This window comes from Lepisosteus oculatus, chromosome 26 (assembly GCF_040954835.1).
Source record: "Lepisosteus oculatus isolate fLepOcu1 chromosome 26, fLepOcu1.hap2, whole genome shotgun sequence".
Lineage (NCBI taxonomy): Eukaryota > Metazoa > Chordata > Actinopteri > Semionotiformes > Lepisosteidae > Lepisosteus > Lepisosteus oculatus.
Window position 1 is genome coordinate 3,162,721 of NC_090721.1, and position 16,748 is coordinate 3,179,468.

The following is a 16,748-nucleotide window of genomic DNA, read 5'->3' on the forward strand; positions in this document are numbered from 1 at the left end:
TGAAAAAATGCAACAGGACTGAGTGGGTTACAGGGGAGTGAGTTATTGTTTTCTGCAATGACCTCGCTGCCCTGTCGGAGTGGGTGGTATCCAAAAAAATACAGCCAGAGTTTTCCTTATTGGATCTGCAGCAATCCCACAAACACACATCTCATATCTGTGCCTGTGGTTGTGTTATTCCTGACCCTGGGCACAGTTGAGCATTGGTCTGAAGTACGTTGCATTGTTTCTGAAATCAAAGCACTGAATACTCAGTAGAAAGGACTGCCTTCTGTGTCACTGGTGAGTGTATGTGCGTGCATATGAAGTCATACCAGTGTGCGAATATAAGTAATTACTCTTCTCCAGCTCCACGTTTATTCTACCTGAGAGGACAGGCTAGGCTCTTTTGTTAAAACATGCTTTGAAAGACCCTGAAAAGCAGAATAACATGCAATTTATTGCAGCATTAGAAGCTGTGTTCCTCGTGAGCAGCAACAGATGGGGGAGAGAGGTGACAGCACATCTCTCATTTTGCTTAATTATTAAGTATAAACATCACCACAGCCACACAGTGAAGAATGGCAGTTTTCTGAGTACTGTGTACCTTTACCATTTCTGCATAGCTCACCAGACAAAAAAAAAAACATGAGTCATGCAATTAACATTTCAAGGCAAACCAAGCTATGTCCTGGAGAGGCGTAAATGATTAATTGTTTTTATTGAGTAAAAAATAGAAGGTTTGAAATACTATGCAATTTTTCAAGGACTTTATTTACAATGAAGATTAACTTTTTTGGTGAGCGTAGATCAAAAATAACCAATTCTGTTCAGCCAGGAGTAAGTGGATTCCAAATAGGCAAGATTGATCTAATGATTTTATTAATTGTAACACTAATAGCTATTTTAAAATGTGACAAGAAAACCAACTATATCATAAAACAGAAAATGTTGGTGGTCTTTAATGAAATATCAAATATACTTTTCCTGCAGCTTTAAATAATTCAGTTACCTCAATAATTGAATATTTAAAACTCTCAGCACAGCCTTGCTGGGGGAAGTGCAGAGAGACTGTGAAATGTCAAACTAGGAAATGGTGTGTTGTGGCCAATGCGTTTTTCCTTTCAAGGAAACACAAACTGTTAAAAGAAAATCCTCTGCTAGCGTCCCTTCTAATGCTGCAGTGCAGGAGCTCCAGAAACTGGGACTGCTCTATCCACACAGCAGCTTGCCTCAGTCACTGTGTCTGCTGTGTCTGAGGAGCACAGCAGGGCTTCACAGGATGTTTTGGATTTGCGTGTCAAGCAGATCACAGGAGGAACTGTGATGTGGGAGAGCCTGCCAAGCATGAATCTATAAAAACAAAAAGTCACCAGCGCGTAAAATCTCCGAATGCAGATGGAGTACTTACATAATATTTGTCATCGTCTTCATTGTATGCTAATTTGACCACGCCGTAGGAGCCCTGGGACAGAAACGAAACCAGGACAGGAAGTTAAAAATTCAGGTTCAGCTCAGATGTGACCAGCCATGTACTGGGGGCATTACTGCAGCAGCACAAGCCTGTCTCTTTATGGAGCCTGACGTGACAATTTTTGATATGATCCTGTATCTTCTGCACAGTGCTTCCTACTGTCTGAAACTCAGAGGGGAAAAACACTCACACTGCACATCTCATTACTTTTCCTGAGCTCGAACCTGTACATTTATCCTCAGCACCCATACTGCATCTATTCAGTCTTCTCACTGCTGCATGGAGTTATCCAATTATTCTGCAATATCGCCCAAGGGCTCAGGCATGCACAGCGGCCGTACAAGCAGCGTGAATATGCTCAACATGGCTCATCAGAAAGTTCCACACTGCTCTGAAGATTTAGCACGTCTCCAAAACCATCAATTCCATGAAATACAGAAACATGAGCAATTTTTCACCAGAATTGCTTTCAGAAATTTATGTTCATCCATCTTGCCAACATCTTAACTTTAAATCAGCTCTAACTAATTTTCTAAGACCATGCCTAAGAAAAATCTCATAATCTTTTCATGATTTCTTGATAAACATGACTTAATTTCAGCTTCCATTATTACTTTAAAGAAAATGGGAAAAATTTGCCCTGGATAAAAATGCTTTGGAATATCACCCTGTATAGAAGCCACTCAATCTGTTAAAATCTTAGGACTGATATCCATCCTGAAATATACAGCACCTGTGAGCGGGGAAGAATGCAACAACTAGGAAAAAACATATTTTGTGTCCATCCATACAGACCTGTCAGGATATTTTAAATTTAAAAGTTAAAGGGGAACCACAGTTTTTCACATCACTCATTAAATCTTGGTAATAAAATAAATTAATTGGTGGTATCGCAAACATTTTACAATTTATCATTTAAAAGTGCAAAATCGTGAACTTTGTGAAAGTACTGTATGCTTGCCATGTTGTCGGAGGCAGATGAAAAACCGCTGGTCTTGCCACAGCAAGAACGAGAGTTTGCATGAACTGTGATTCACTTGTCGCTGTAAGAGAACAAGAAATGTGGTCTCCTAACGCTAACCCTTTTTTGCCTTTTTGAACTCACATATATACAGTATTTTAAACAATATTTGGCTGTTCAGAGCATAGTGATCATACACAAAACAGAGGATAGGATCAGCAGAAACTCAAACTGTTCCATTTTCCAAGTTTCTCGACGAAATTCAGTGTGGTGTACGATCAAATAAGTATAGGTTGTGTAGCACACATTTCACCCCAGAAACGTCTGAATGTGATCTGCATGCTGTGTTAACAAGTAGTATTTCTAGACAAAACTGTCTTAAGGTCAGTATGTTGAATTCAATTCAATTTCAATCATTCATAGGTGATTACATGCTTAACTGGCATGGAAACTCTATATACTTCTAGAAAAAATATCAAAGCAGTAGCACCCACCTTTCCAATTTCACTTTTCAGCTTGTACTGGTTCAACTGTATACAATCCTGTAAAATAAAAAAAATAGCAGTTCTGTTAGGATCATATGCTAAAGTGCTATAACTTGTAGTAACGGAACGACGGACGTATTTTTCTAACCTGTTAGTCAAATTTCAGTGGACAAACAGATGCAGAAAATCAAAACAACCCACAATAACAATGTGAGAGTAAGTGGATTCTTAAGGATAAGGAAACTGTGGTTCAAGCATCGTTTTAAGCATGTAATGGTTTTCAGCATCTTTGCAACACAGAATATGTTTTTGAAGCCAAGCCCTGGAAGTGATGCAGCACTGACACCAACTCTTTTCCATTCAGCAGTCAGGTACCAGCATCCCTTCATCACCTTCTCTCACAACAACGCTCTTCAGAGCATTGCACCCCAAACTCTCCATCTCACCCTACTGACCACATACTTATCTATACTCCATTTTCCACGTCTGCACTTAAGGAACCTACATCTCCACATTGGGAATATTAAAAAAAATCTCCTCATGGATGGGTAGTCAGTGAGGTGAGTTAAGCATATTTCCATCCATCCATTTTCTAAATGCTTTATCCAGTTCAGGTTCATGGGGAAGCTGGAGCTTATCCCAACAGTCAACAGGCACAAGGTGGGATGAAGCTTGGACAGGAAACCAGTCCATCACAGGGCCAATGTTCTCAAAAGCCACTTAACCTACTAGCATGTCTTTGGACTGCAGGAGGAAACCTGAAGCACCTGGAGCAAACGAAGAAAGAAAATACACACACATAGCACCCCAGGAATTGAACTCAGGGCCTACAAATCCCTATTAAGCCAATACATAAATGAAATAAAAAACACACCTTAATTAGGCACTGTCTAAACTACGTAAAGCTACAGAAAAACTGAAAAGCAAACAGGTTTCTTATCAATAAGTCAGAGACAATAAGCCAGACTTTGGATTTATTGATCAGACAGTGTTGGCAATATTGTGCACAAGCAGTCCAATCTCTTCAATTTCTGGACTATGTACCAATCCAGCACTGTTAATGTATTTCAAAAGCCACTTCAGGGAAATGCAGCAAACAGAGGGAGGACAAAATGTGAGACTATAAAAAGAACACCTAAGGCAACAGTATTACAAATGCCTCAACCTCCACAGTGAGAAAAGGCGGAACCCAGCAAAAATCTGCTCGTTTTACAAAGAAAAAAAACTGACTTTCAAAACACAGAAGGTGAAAGACCGGCTAACACCTAGTTTAGTCTTTTACAGATTTTAAGAAGCTGTGAATCATTTCCACATTCCAGTATAGGGAAGCTACAAGCTTACAAGCTTCAGATTTTGTGTGATGCATGCTAATCGCCTTACTGTTCTGCACTGAAAATGAAGGCAGATAAAGGAGTTGCTCGAAATAGGAGAAAAATTAATTGCGATGTCTTGCTGATATTTGCATTAAAGTAATTCAGATAGTGTGAAAGCCAATGATGATTATGTCCACTGACTTGCACTGTTCTGTCCTGTGGGCTTCAGCACATGCTCAGTCACTGCAGCACTGCAGCAACACTCCCTGCCATTCCACTTGCACACTGAAAGCTGCTTTTGATGGAAAGGCTTTTCAGCCCTTGAAAGCTTTAATAAATCATCTGCTGTTTCATCAATGCTGTAGCACCAAATGCTAATGGTATCAGCAATGCAATTTCCAGCCAGCCTTCCATTGGACAGCTGCCCTCCACCTCAGAGCCAGTTATCGCTGCGCTTGTATTTCATGAATCAAACAAGAAGAGAACAACAATGCTCTCGCTCTTTAACTGATGACACGATTGCGAAAAGAAGAGCAACTAGAACTGTAAAACTTGTTTACGTATTAATATGATATATCTTAACAAAATGCATTTAAACAAATGAGCATTGCAGCACTAATGACATGGGTGGTTGGTGGAGTTTTAATAAAAACAGTTGAAGCATTTCAGACAACCGGAATTGTTTTTTTCCAAACTAGCTGGGAACGCCAAGGAAAACTTATATTCCATCCCATTTGGCATACATTTCTTCAGTTTCCTTCTCCATCTCTCCAAGTGTCTTGTGCCAAGCTGGACTGTTCACGTTTTTTTTCCTGGACAGAACTAGAATCCAAGTGGCTTTGCAAATATGCCCTCAGACATCTTTTGCCCTTCTGCTATTACCTAAACCCTGCCAGCACATACAACTAAATCGATTCCTTTTTGTAAGGTGATGTGAATGCAGGAGGTCACACCAACTCTAAAACCCAGAACAGAAAGCATCACTGAAGAGGATTCTACATTTTTTGCATTTCATGAAAGAGAACTAGTTGATGTGAGAGGTTTGTACAGATCCTCTTGAAGTGCACAGACACCATACTGTACATACATGCAGTGCAATTCATAGGGTACTAGGGAGCCCCATCAAAGCACAGGTGTAGGACTCAGAATGTTAAAGACAGCACACTGTCTCCTCAGCCATGAAAAACGTGCAACACAACCAAAACATTTTGCAAGACTCTCGTCCACTTCCTAAGCTGCCCTCCTTGCATTCTATGGTAATGAATGACACAAATTCCACAGTCTCAATCTTACTTTCAAACTGTCTGTAAACTGCAAAAAGTGAAAACTAATTTTCTGCTTCCTCCTTTTTCACTATTTACAATGCAGGCAGATGCTAAAACATTTTTGGTTTCCAGCTTTTCACACTTAAAGTTTTTTGTATCGAATTATAAGCAGTGTGGGTGCAGGCTAAACCCCAGTCTTAATCTCCTTAAACATCATACTTGGGGCTAACTTGTTCTTATTTAATGATGCATTTCATTATAAATCTTCTGCTGTAAGAAAATCTCTGTCTGCAATTGTTTCACTCATGAACAGGAGACAATGTCTATTTGACTGTAGGAAAAACAAATCCATATGTAATTAAACAAGATCACAAAATAACTTTAATAGCCACCACACTTCACTCAGCTAATTCTGCATAAAATTATCAATCCAAAAAAATTTAAAAAACGCCAACAGCCTTAAAACCTACATCCACATTATGTAACACAGCTTAAAATAGTGCTGGAAATTTTTATTAAGAGGGCTTTGAGTGGTTTGTACAATTTACTTCAAAGATTCATACTGTTAAACTCAGAACGTGTCTGGATTTGTCTGGAATAAAAGCATTTTGTAATAACCTTAGTTCTAGATAGCATCTGCAAAGTGTGTCACAGGTGGCTTCTGGTTTCTGCTACAGTGAAAGCCCCAATTCAGAGCACCGCTGACAGCTGGCAAATACTAGCTACACTGCATTCTTGTCATAATCATCAATTCAAACAGACACATTTCTAGAGGTTTCAAGTCTTCTCTGTTTTTCCACACTTACTGAAGGATAAGGTCCTTTCAAATAGAAGATCAGTAATGTTTTACAGTAAAAGTCCTTCTGAAAAGGAGGTGAAGGACCAAAAACTGAATTCTCATCACACAAGTTTACTGGATGCACACAACCTTCCCATCCTTCTTCTTAGAAGAAGAACTCTCTGGTGCATTAGGACTGCAAGCAAGCAAAGCAACACTAGATTCAGAGCAAGTATCAAATAGAAACAAAAATGCACTAGATTTGAGCTACTCTTTTAATGTGATGAGTAAATTTTAAAATATGGTAATTTAAAATTTGCAGAATCTCAAAGACCATATTGATGTATATTATTTAATTCTAATCATGCAGGCACGTGTGTACAGCAATTAGGCATCCCGGTTACAGTTCAAATACTTTTCTGAAAAAAATCAGATCACTGGTTTATATCTATATGTTAATACTCTGTGCTTTGATGTTCACCGTTGCCAATCCAGCATGGCTTACAAAAGCCCTTTTAATTTATTAATTTATTACACACGGCAATAATAAAAAAAGGTCTTCAGATCAGCGGCATTCCTCAATACAACCCAGAATGGCGCACTGTTCTGTTACTTCTACACTGATGTGAGCGTAACATGTCTTGCTGGCAAAGTAGCCTGGAGGAGATTTCATCCTCTGTTGGGCTCATCACTGAAAACATCTGCCTTGACCCAGATCTTCGAACAGCTCCTGCAGGTGATGGGAGCTGTCAGGCTCATAGTTGGCAGACAGGAGGTGGGGGGTAAGTTACAACAGTTAAAACTGTTTGAATGTCGCAATCCATGATGGGTCATTCATCTCATGCCAGTCTCCTCCATTTAGGCAAATTAGTCAACATCAGAAAGCTGTCCAGCTCCATTTTCTACACAAAATGGCAAAATATGAATTTGATGTTTTAAAAATAGCAGCCATTCTGTTAGACTCTCTCATCAAACATTTGCTATCCATTCCAGTAAAAATATTCGGATAATTCAGCCATTAAGGCTGAACACCAGAAAGAAGTTAATTTGTTGTTTTGTTGACTCTGTGGCAGGCGTATTTCTGTTTCGCTACATTACTCCGACAGTCTGGATGAAAATGTTCTGCAAATTAATATCAAAAATAACAAATAATTTATGTTTAAAGATAAAAACACGTCAATAGAAAAAGGAATCTCAATAACAACATTATCTGAAGCAAGATGATTTGCTGATTTATGACGGGTAATAAATAATTTGTTCAAGTGTTTCTGAAACTCCTTTCACTTCCGTGAATCCTGTGATATTTCTGCTGTGTATGGGATAACGTTATGTGTCTATGGCTCTGATTCAGAAGTGATAGTTACAAAGAAGTACCAATAACTTCCTATGCTGTCCAAACACAAATTCGCTTTCCTCCTTACAGAAAGAAACAGCTGGGCTCAGATGACACCAGCATTGGCAAAGGAGAGCTACTGAAGGTGAAATGGAAACCTCAGGGCTAGCTGTGCCCTTGCCGACTGCACTGGGAGCAGCAGGAGCTTGTTAGGCCATATATGGAACGAGCAGTTTCACAAAGCGCTCGCCGCAAAACACCATAAGTGACGGCATTAGAGAGATTGAGACTCTGAGAGCCATCTTTGGAAAACCTGTGCTTTCTCCTGAAGAAGCTGTAAGATTTAAGTGTCACTTGAAAAGATTAGTGAGTTCTGCTAGCAATCTTTTGAGCAGTCAAAGAAGAGACTGTACTTAAGGTAGGAAAGAGAAGGAAAGAACAGCATTGTATAACAAAGGAGCAGACCTTTATTACAGCCTAAAGCGAACTGTGAAGCCGGACTGACTGCTGATAGCACTCACATCACTACTAATAGAATTCAGGGCTTGTAGTGTTTTTCTTCTAATACGCTGTTGGAATTCCTCCTGTGGAGCTGGGGATCAACATGCATCATTTAAAATATGAAAGGGGCTCGTTCACAGGATTTCTTGCTCTTCTGTAATAATCCAGTCGCCTTTTTCAGGGCCAGTCGATTATGATGATGATGAAATGCATACAAATATGAGACAATCCCATATTACACAAGAATATCAAAGCATTCATGGAAGAGTAATTGTGCTCAAAGGAAAGGATTTTCAATTTATTTATTAGCCTTCATAAACCAGCAAAGAATCTTTAGATAATGCTGTTATTGGGATCCCCTTTTGCTGTTGATTTCTCTGTTGACCTGTCTCCATCTTTGAACACAGAGCTGAAAAAGCCTTTTAATTAGCTTCAACCTCAAATTTAATTGTACAGCAAGATGACTCATATTGCTTTTTAACTTGTTCTGGGCTTTTCTGATGATCAAACACAGGAAAGGTGGCTATATCACTGAATCTAATCTCAAATCCCTTTTCACACTAACCTGAGGACAAAGTAATTACCATTTTATTTGTTACTGAAAAGTTTACATTGAGCTACTACATTCAGAAATGTAAAGGAGACTGAGTAATAATTGTTTTAAAATTGTTTAAAAGAACTGCAAGCAACAAAAAGTGAAAGCAATTAGCGCATAACTCACAGAGCCAGATTGTGTTCTAAAAGAGGGCAATTATACAGAAAACCATAGGTATATTATGAGAAAGAAAGCCATCAATCATTTTGTAGAATCTGAGCTCTGTCACGCCATCTCAGTTGGTAACTGACAAAAAGCCAAGCAGTTAAGTAGCGGTTCAACACAAGGAAGCAGCCCAACAAGAATGATTTTTCCAAATTTCTTAGGGTCAGTATGAACTGACATACCGTGATGAAAAGCAGTGTCACCTATTTAATTGGAGTCATTGTTTGATACCCGCACCTCAAGAAGAGCTAAACCTCTGCATGCACTTTCTTGTCATCCCTAGCCCAGAGACCTGCTCCTGCTACGGTCTCTGCCATTTGTCATTAACTTGTCATCTTTTGCACTTCTTGAGCAGAAGAACTTAAAACTGTGCAATTCCTTTCTATTTTAGCCAGATGTGTACAGAACAAAACAAGTGGATTGTTAAAATCTTTCCAGTGCACAGTTGTACAGCAATGGCAATAATCCAAAAGAAAAACACGGTTCAAGATCAAACTAAGACCAGCACTGCCAAACAAAATGACACACCCAAGCAAATGTTAGGTAAATGTGGAGAGGACTGGTTTATTCTACAATAAAGTCTAAATGGGACGCTTTTATCTCATAATTTATGAATGAATATTAAGCTGAATAAAGTAGTCTGTAAAGCAGATGACTCATCCCAGTATGATGAGAACTAGAACTGGGAATCCCATTCCGCAGGGAAACCTAAACTCTAACCTAGGACACGCGTCTCTCTCGCCTCCACTCCTCCTCACCTGCGCATCAGAGATGGAGACACGCTTGGACTCGATGGTAGGTCGGCGCACTACTCGTGGGGAGATATGGGTGGGCTGCCCCGTGGCATATGGGCCATAGCCCGCGCCGGCCGCAGCCAGGTAATTTCCAGAAGAGCGCTCCTGCAGGGACAGCTTCCTGTTGGACAGGATGGGCCGCTGGGGGGCCTTCTTGGGGACTGATGGAACCGGGGTGCCGCCCAGCGCGCTGTTATTCATCCCGTTCACCCTCCTCCCGTTAGGGGTGGCCTCCTTTTCCGCCGTGACGTTGATGGCCGCCACCCGGTCGGCCAGCTCGGTCTGGTGCTCCGAGTCCATCTGCAGCTCCGCCTCGGCGCTGGAGGACATCGCGGCTCGGGTCGGCTCGGGCTGGGGCAGCGGCGGTCAGGTGCAGAGCTCTTCCAGCCGCTCGCATGAACCCGCTGCAGGCCAGGTCCCTCCCTGGGGCCGAGCTGCAACAGGAGAAACATGAGCAGGAAGCAAGAGACACAACCTACAGGCGTGCGCCAGGCTAGCCTGCCAGAGAGCTGAGCTTAAGAAGCAAGTTTGCAGAAACTCTCCCAATGTTATTCAAAGTCAACTGCAGCTCACATGCATTTCTGTGTGGAAGATGCTAGATTCAGGTACCAGGACAGTTTAAGTCATGGGGAAGATACTGCACTGTAGTAAAATCCTACTCTTACCGCATTCTTGCGCTTAAGAAAATAAAGAATTCCGCGGAACACAGCAGAAGCAATTCATTGAGACGCAACTGCTCAATTAAAGCAAACAAAAGCAAAGTAAATACATCTGCATCAATTTGCATCTCAAAAGAACTACATCTAGCTCTTACAAAGCTCCATTAACATACTGAACAGATGCTTCAGAGGACGATAAACTACTTCGGAGAGAGACTTCTATATCCTACATTTCTCCTATGAGCTTTTATGCAACAGTTTGCAAAGGTAATGAAGTCTCATTGTTACAAGACTCAAGCCATCACACCAGAGTACTGTGACAGTGACTTCGACAAAGACTCCGTTATTCATTTATTAGATTGGTTTTTAGTTTATAACATGGAATGTTTTCCCTCAAGGAACTGTTTTCTATGCAGCGCAGAGAAACAACAGCTTCAAAATACATTCACATTAAAGGAAAGAGCAATTCCCAACCCTTCCTAAAGCATTCCTACAACCAGCAAGGTAACATAAATGGAAATCAAGACAACAAGTATGCGCATGAAACTGGTGGTGGGAATACTGACTTAATTAGAGATAAACCCAGACAAACACCAAAAATCCAAATAGTTATATACTGTATGTACAGGAGGATCCCATTTCATCCAACTGTGAAGTGCAGTATTCCCAATACACAGATCAGGAGGAGGAGTGAGAAATTATTCCACTAATCAATTTGGGGAAAACGTCCAGAAGAGGCCAGACTGGAAGGCCAGAGGACATCAGGTATAACACTTCTACTCTATGCAATAATGCCGCGGATCATTTAATGGGCAATAGATCAGGGCCTCGGTTTAACATCAGACCCTCCTACAGTGCTGCACTAGACTGGATATCTGGTCCAGAGGTCCACCAACACCACTAATGCAAGATCCTGTTTTTTCTTGGAGGTCTCCTGTCCCATTACTGACCACGTCCAGTAATGGGGTAACCACCTGATTCTATAATCGACAAAGCATTTTGAAACAGGACAAGATTTGCTAATAGCCATCAAACAGAGAGAAATTGACAGAGAAATTCAGCACCACAACTTTGCTGAGACTGGTGCTTAGCAAACACATGCCAGACACCCAAAATATTGATCAACTGTTTGCTATTCATGACATCAACCTGACCAAATGAACAACTGATCAATATTAATGATTTGTTTGGGAAAGGCTTTGTGAATTAGGTTTTACATGCAATTTATAATTAACAAATGTTAAAAAGGCACTATCACATTAGTCTAAAAAACACACAGCAACAAAATAAAATGGTATTTATAATAACAGATCATATATTTATTATTTCTCTGCAGGTTAATTGAGAAAGAATAGTCATTTTAGCAAGGTGCAATGCTCAAAATTCAAGTGAATCCAATATTGCAATGAGAGCAAAACCAAATATTTTATTTTACTTGCAAAATGTGCTTCTTACCTATTTGTGCCTTCAGAAATTCAGTTGCAGGTATTGTCTTTCCTCCAGATTGTTTTAGGCAGTCAGGCCCGTTCTTTGTGTGCTGGCAAGACAAAGGAACATTCACGTGTCAGTTCAAAACATGAGACAACTACATTTCTCAAAACAGGCTCTGAAGACAAGGAAAAAAAAACTATTGTAGGCCAAAGATTTACACACACATACACGCAAATGTTCAAAGGCTACTTTAACATTAACAAAGTATGAGTTGACACTGTGAGGCTAATCCTGTTTTTTCTTTTACTTAAATTTAAAACACACTATATAATAGACTCTCCACAAGGTGCAATTTATGAGAATTACTTAACCACATCTTTTGTCAGAAATAAATGAAATCACTAAATCAGTTTTCCACTTGAGCACAAGATCCTATTCTAGTAAACAACAGGCTTGCATAGAAAAAGTAGGGAGATGGTGGAGTTCCTGAAGACCTCAGTGAGGGCTTTTCCTCATATGGAGCATACACAGAAATGTGACAGTGAGACATTCCTTTCTTGTAAGTCAGTGTAATGATTACCTCCAGTGAAATCCCAATCGCCTTCATCATAATCTAACCCCACACAGTACACTTATTACCGGTACTCTAAACTGCTGCACTGCAATCCCACAATCAATGAAGTGTACTGACCGTCATTTACTACATTCCAACCATATCACGAAGTAGCTCTTCTGCTTTCAGTCTGGCTCACAAATATTAATTAAAGTGGAGGACGGACAAAAAAATAATAAAAGGACTGAAACACTCTTTGTAGACAAAAGTGGTTCAGTGGTTACAATGAATTTCCAAGGTGAAGAGCTTGAGCTGCTGCAGCTGAAGGTTTTAAAATAACTACTACGTGCACTGCGCACAGAGACATGGCCTAAGCATCCTGTGCATAGGTAACATTTCAATGGTATAGCAATAAGGCAAGGCAAGTGTGACAATACAGGGAAAGAGCTGTGCTCAGTATGTAACAGGAGTCGCGCGTTACGAGCGGACGAGGACAAGCGGGTTACACGGAAGTGATGTCACCAGCCTCTGAACTCTGCAGAGACAGGAGGACCTGGTCTTACAGCGCTCGGAGCCCACGAAAAACGAAGTTCACATCCCAGCAGGGACAGAGAGGGCCTGTTGTTTTTCATTTTCTTAAAGAGGCATCTCATATGCAATTATGTACTGCTCCTTGGGGAATCCTAGTCACTGGTTCGTGCCATGACCTGGGCCTGAACGCAGGACTTCTGGATCATAGAGGTCAATCTACCTATGAGTGAGTGTCTTTACTGGCTGACTTACTCCACTTAAGAGAACCTAACAGCAACTGATGTGCCTGTGGAAAGATCAACAAGGCACAGTATTATCATTTCCCAATGCTGTTCTTCTGTTGTGTAGTGCAAAACATTGTGAAACTTCAGAGAGATGTGTGTACTGTACATACAAACATGCATAAGCAAACAACCTAAGACTGCACTGCAGAAATTATCACAGCACTGATCTTTTCCAGATGTAGATTCCACCTTTCGTATTCCTATATGTTGTTACCGATAACATGAAGCATCGGTCACATGAGTTTGTCAGTATCAACTTTTTCTGTTTTATTATCCGTTGTTCATAATCCCTGTTAGGGATCTGGCTTTAAAGTGGGCTTGAGGAAGAGAAATAGAAGTAATTTTCTTTGGATCAGTAGAAGTACAGGGTAGACAAAACCTAGAAACTTTCAATTCTTCTTGTTAAAGCGAAATGAATGTATAGATCAGACTTTGTATGTGGAAATGAGAGATAATATGCTGTTCTCTCTAACAGGTCCTGACATGTTCATGCACATTTCAGAGTTTAATCATTTTCATCTTAGAATCTCCACAGTTCACATCAGCGAAAAGTGTCTATTAAACTGACAACTCTGAAGTCTGAAAACTGTAATTATTTGAAAGAACACCAGTGACTGTTGTATAAACTGGGAATATGAAAGTGCCTGGATCTGCCAGAAGGTTGTTTTTTTGTAATGTACAGATGGGCCTGAGTGCACAGACCAATAAGGCATTACTAATTCAGTTACGCTGCTTGAATTTCCTGCTTCAGCTAGCACCAAAAGCCATATGCCTACATAAAATGACCACACATATATTGGAATCCTACAGCTCTGTACAGGCAACCTAACAGAAACAGAGATGGCTATTAAAAACTGAACAGCCCCAGAGTTTCTCTTTGGTCATTGATTAGTAGAGTGAATGCATTTCCACTGAGGTAAGTGAACGGTCCTAGCGTTAGCATTGACGCTTTGTTATGGTTGTTTTGAGACTTGGGGGGATGGATTTCAATTAAAAAAAGTCTTTAATAAGAAATACATAGAGGCACCAGCAAAAAGCATGGTCTTCTTTACTGAAGTCTAAAGCTGTAATATTAAAAAAAAATACTGATCAAAACATTTTTAAAAGTAGTCAAGTTCTCGGATGAACTCGGACTCCTCAAGCGGCATGCATCAAGCACAAGACATGCATTCATCTCACACTCACACGCCGAACTCTTTAAATATTACAGCCACATTAAACTCGTGTTTTCAGACACTGCAAATGCTGTAAGAGGAAAGGAGGAGAAAAAGTGAAACAATAGTCCGGGGACACACCCTCAGGGAATGTGGGATACTTAGGGTTCCCCTCCTCCATGCCCAGGAACAGGAAAGGTCTCGCACACTGTGCTCTTCAACGCTTGACATCTCTAAATCTGCAGCAACAGAACCACAGAGAGAGTGCAGACACACCCTGAGTGCAGGATTAACTACTGTCCCTATTCACAGACAGCAGCCAATGGCACGATCTCACCTCCAAAAGTGGGAAAAAAAAAGAGCTAAAAAGCTCAGAGTACACAGCTGAGCCCTCAGAATCTCTAGCTGACTGGACAGGTGAGGTGTAACTGAACATACAGGAGGTTTGAAATGGGTGCAAATGGAAAATTAAAACAATTGACTGGTTCAGAACAAATGCAAAAGCTTATGGCCATGATAACAGTTAAATGAAACCATTTAATAAATTAGCCATGAAAGAGAAAGTATCAGTAAAAGTATCATCTTGTTCTCCATTCCTCCATTGTGACACTAATCACATACATGTAAATACTATGATTTTGTTATACTTGTGTGTCTTATAAATATTAGTAGGTTAATAATAATCATGTTGCTTCATGTTCCTGTGGGATTTGTCTTTAGTAGTACATTTTTAGTTCTCCAATGTGTCCTACAAGAAAACAACCCCATTAAAACAGCTACACTCCGCACAGGAAACACTCTAGGGATGCAGGTTTTTTAAAAAAGAAAACATAATGAGATTTTCAATTGTGAAACAAAGCGCTTTCAAATGTTTTGACAACCTTCTCAAACAGCAACCAAAACCAGTTAAAGAAAGTACAGGCCATCTCCAATAGCTTCTGTATTTTATTGTATACCTTATTGACATTTTCTCTCTGCATTAAATGGGTCTGTGTGTCAGGAGCAAAAAAGCTGCATTTGAAGGTCAAACCAGAAAGCTGACTGGGAAAGAGTGACTGAATCTAATCAGACAAAATGCTGTTTATGCATCAAAACCAAAATGCACTTAAACCAAATCACATCTAATAAGTCAAATGAGATACCAAGGCTCCTCGGTCGATTTAATTTCTGTAAGGGGCAATCAACAATGAATGATGATTTAACCCATAATAGTCATTTTCTTTTAAACAACTTGAAACCAATTAAAATGGTTGGTGGCACAAAAGCAATAAAAGCCCTAGAAATATCAGAAGATACTATTTCAGAAAAGCTGGGACACTACTAATACAGTGCAAATTGCACTGTGCTCTTAAGCACAAAACAGTGTGCACCCGGCTAAAACCTATTTTTATTTATTGTTAAACTCTATTATGAAAAATTGTGGAATCCTGCAGGAACAAAAAACACTACTGTGATGTCGTGGTTACTTTTAAAGAAATCCATCTCAGGAAAAGTAAAGAAGAAAAAAGTATAATTGGCCCATAGTACTGTACACTGCAGTTTTATAGTAGCCAATGCCACTATTTATCCAACTTTTAATTCAGCATATGATTCATCTTACTTTGCAGTTTCTTGCCTTATTACAGAAGATCAATGGTGGTGGCAATTGAACAGGATTGTGTCGGGAGTTAAAGATTAGTCTCCATCAGCAGCAAAGCTGACACCATGAAACCCAACAACGTGCACTAAGCAGCATCACATTGACCTACAGTCACCTAAAATGCTCTAATTAACCGTGGACTCACAGGCACTGACATGGAACCTCTTCACCTTTAGTCCTCTTTTTGCTTGATGTAGATAACCCTGGAGAGTGGCATCCCATAAACAAGCTCATGAATTCAATCCTTTTTTAAGACAAGGAGTAGGCTTTGATGACACTGAAGCCTAATTCATTTAGAGATTAGCCCTGGAAAGGTGATCTCTAAGAGGAAGGGACCAACTGGGCAATGAGCATCATGTTTTCACCTGACCTCCTCATTTAAGATGATGATTGAAGGCCCTAGCGTAGTCAGTTTCAGCATGAAACAAGCCAATAATCTGGAAGTGTCAGGCAGCAACAAGTGAGCATGCACTGAGAGCACATCCAATAATGGCAGATCAGAAGTTCATGAATTGCAATGTGCAGATCAATTGCAGAGCCATCGACTTCCTGCACGTTTTATTTCAGGTAAGGTCAATTTAGAAAACAACCGAAATAAGAGGCATGCATGCTTTTTTTCCTCTCTCTGCATCCTCTGTATGCAGGCTGGACTTTACAGATGCAGTGTGGCTGTTGCTGTGAGCAATGGCAGTTTTTGCTCAGTTCCTTATCTGATTGTTTGTGCTCGCTTGGTATGTTACATGAGAAGGGTTTCTTAAGGCTCTGAACAGAATTGTGTCCATAAAAAGCTTGTGGCATTCCACACATCAAACACAGTGTGACCAATCTCATGGTAATAGTTGGCACAACAACTT

At 40.2% G+C, this 16,748-nt stretch overlaps 1 protein-coding gene across 6 annotated transcripts in view; it reads right to left on the minus strand.

Annotated features, from left to right (window-relative positions):
* camkk1a (calcium/calmodulin-dependent protein kinase kinase 1, alpha a) overlaps window positions 1-16,748 on the minus strand; it is a 72,354-nt gene that overhangs the window by 33,438 nt on the left and 22,168 nt on the right. For all 6 annotated transcript variants that reach the window (XM_069184203.1, XM_069184202.1, XM_069184201.1 and 3 more), the window contains exons 2-5: window positions 11,758-11,839; window positions 9,608-10,077; window positions 2,909-2,956; window positions 1,391-1,444 (exon numbers count right to left, since the gene is read on the minus strand). In XM_069184203.1, the coding sequence (XP_069040304.1) occupies window positions 1,391-1,444; window positions 2,909-2,956; window positions 9,608-9,973 (468 nt within the window). In that variant the 5' untranslated portion in view covers window positions 9,974-10,077; window positions 11,758-11,839. The remainder of the gene's footprint in view (window positions 1-1,390; window positions 1,445-2,908; window positions 2,957-9,607; window positions 10,078-11,757; window positions 11,840-16,748) is intronic.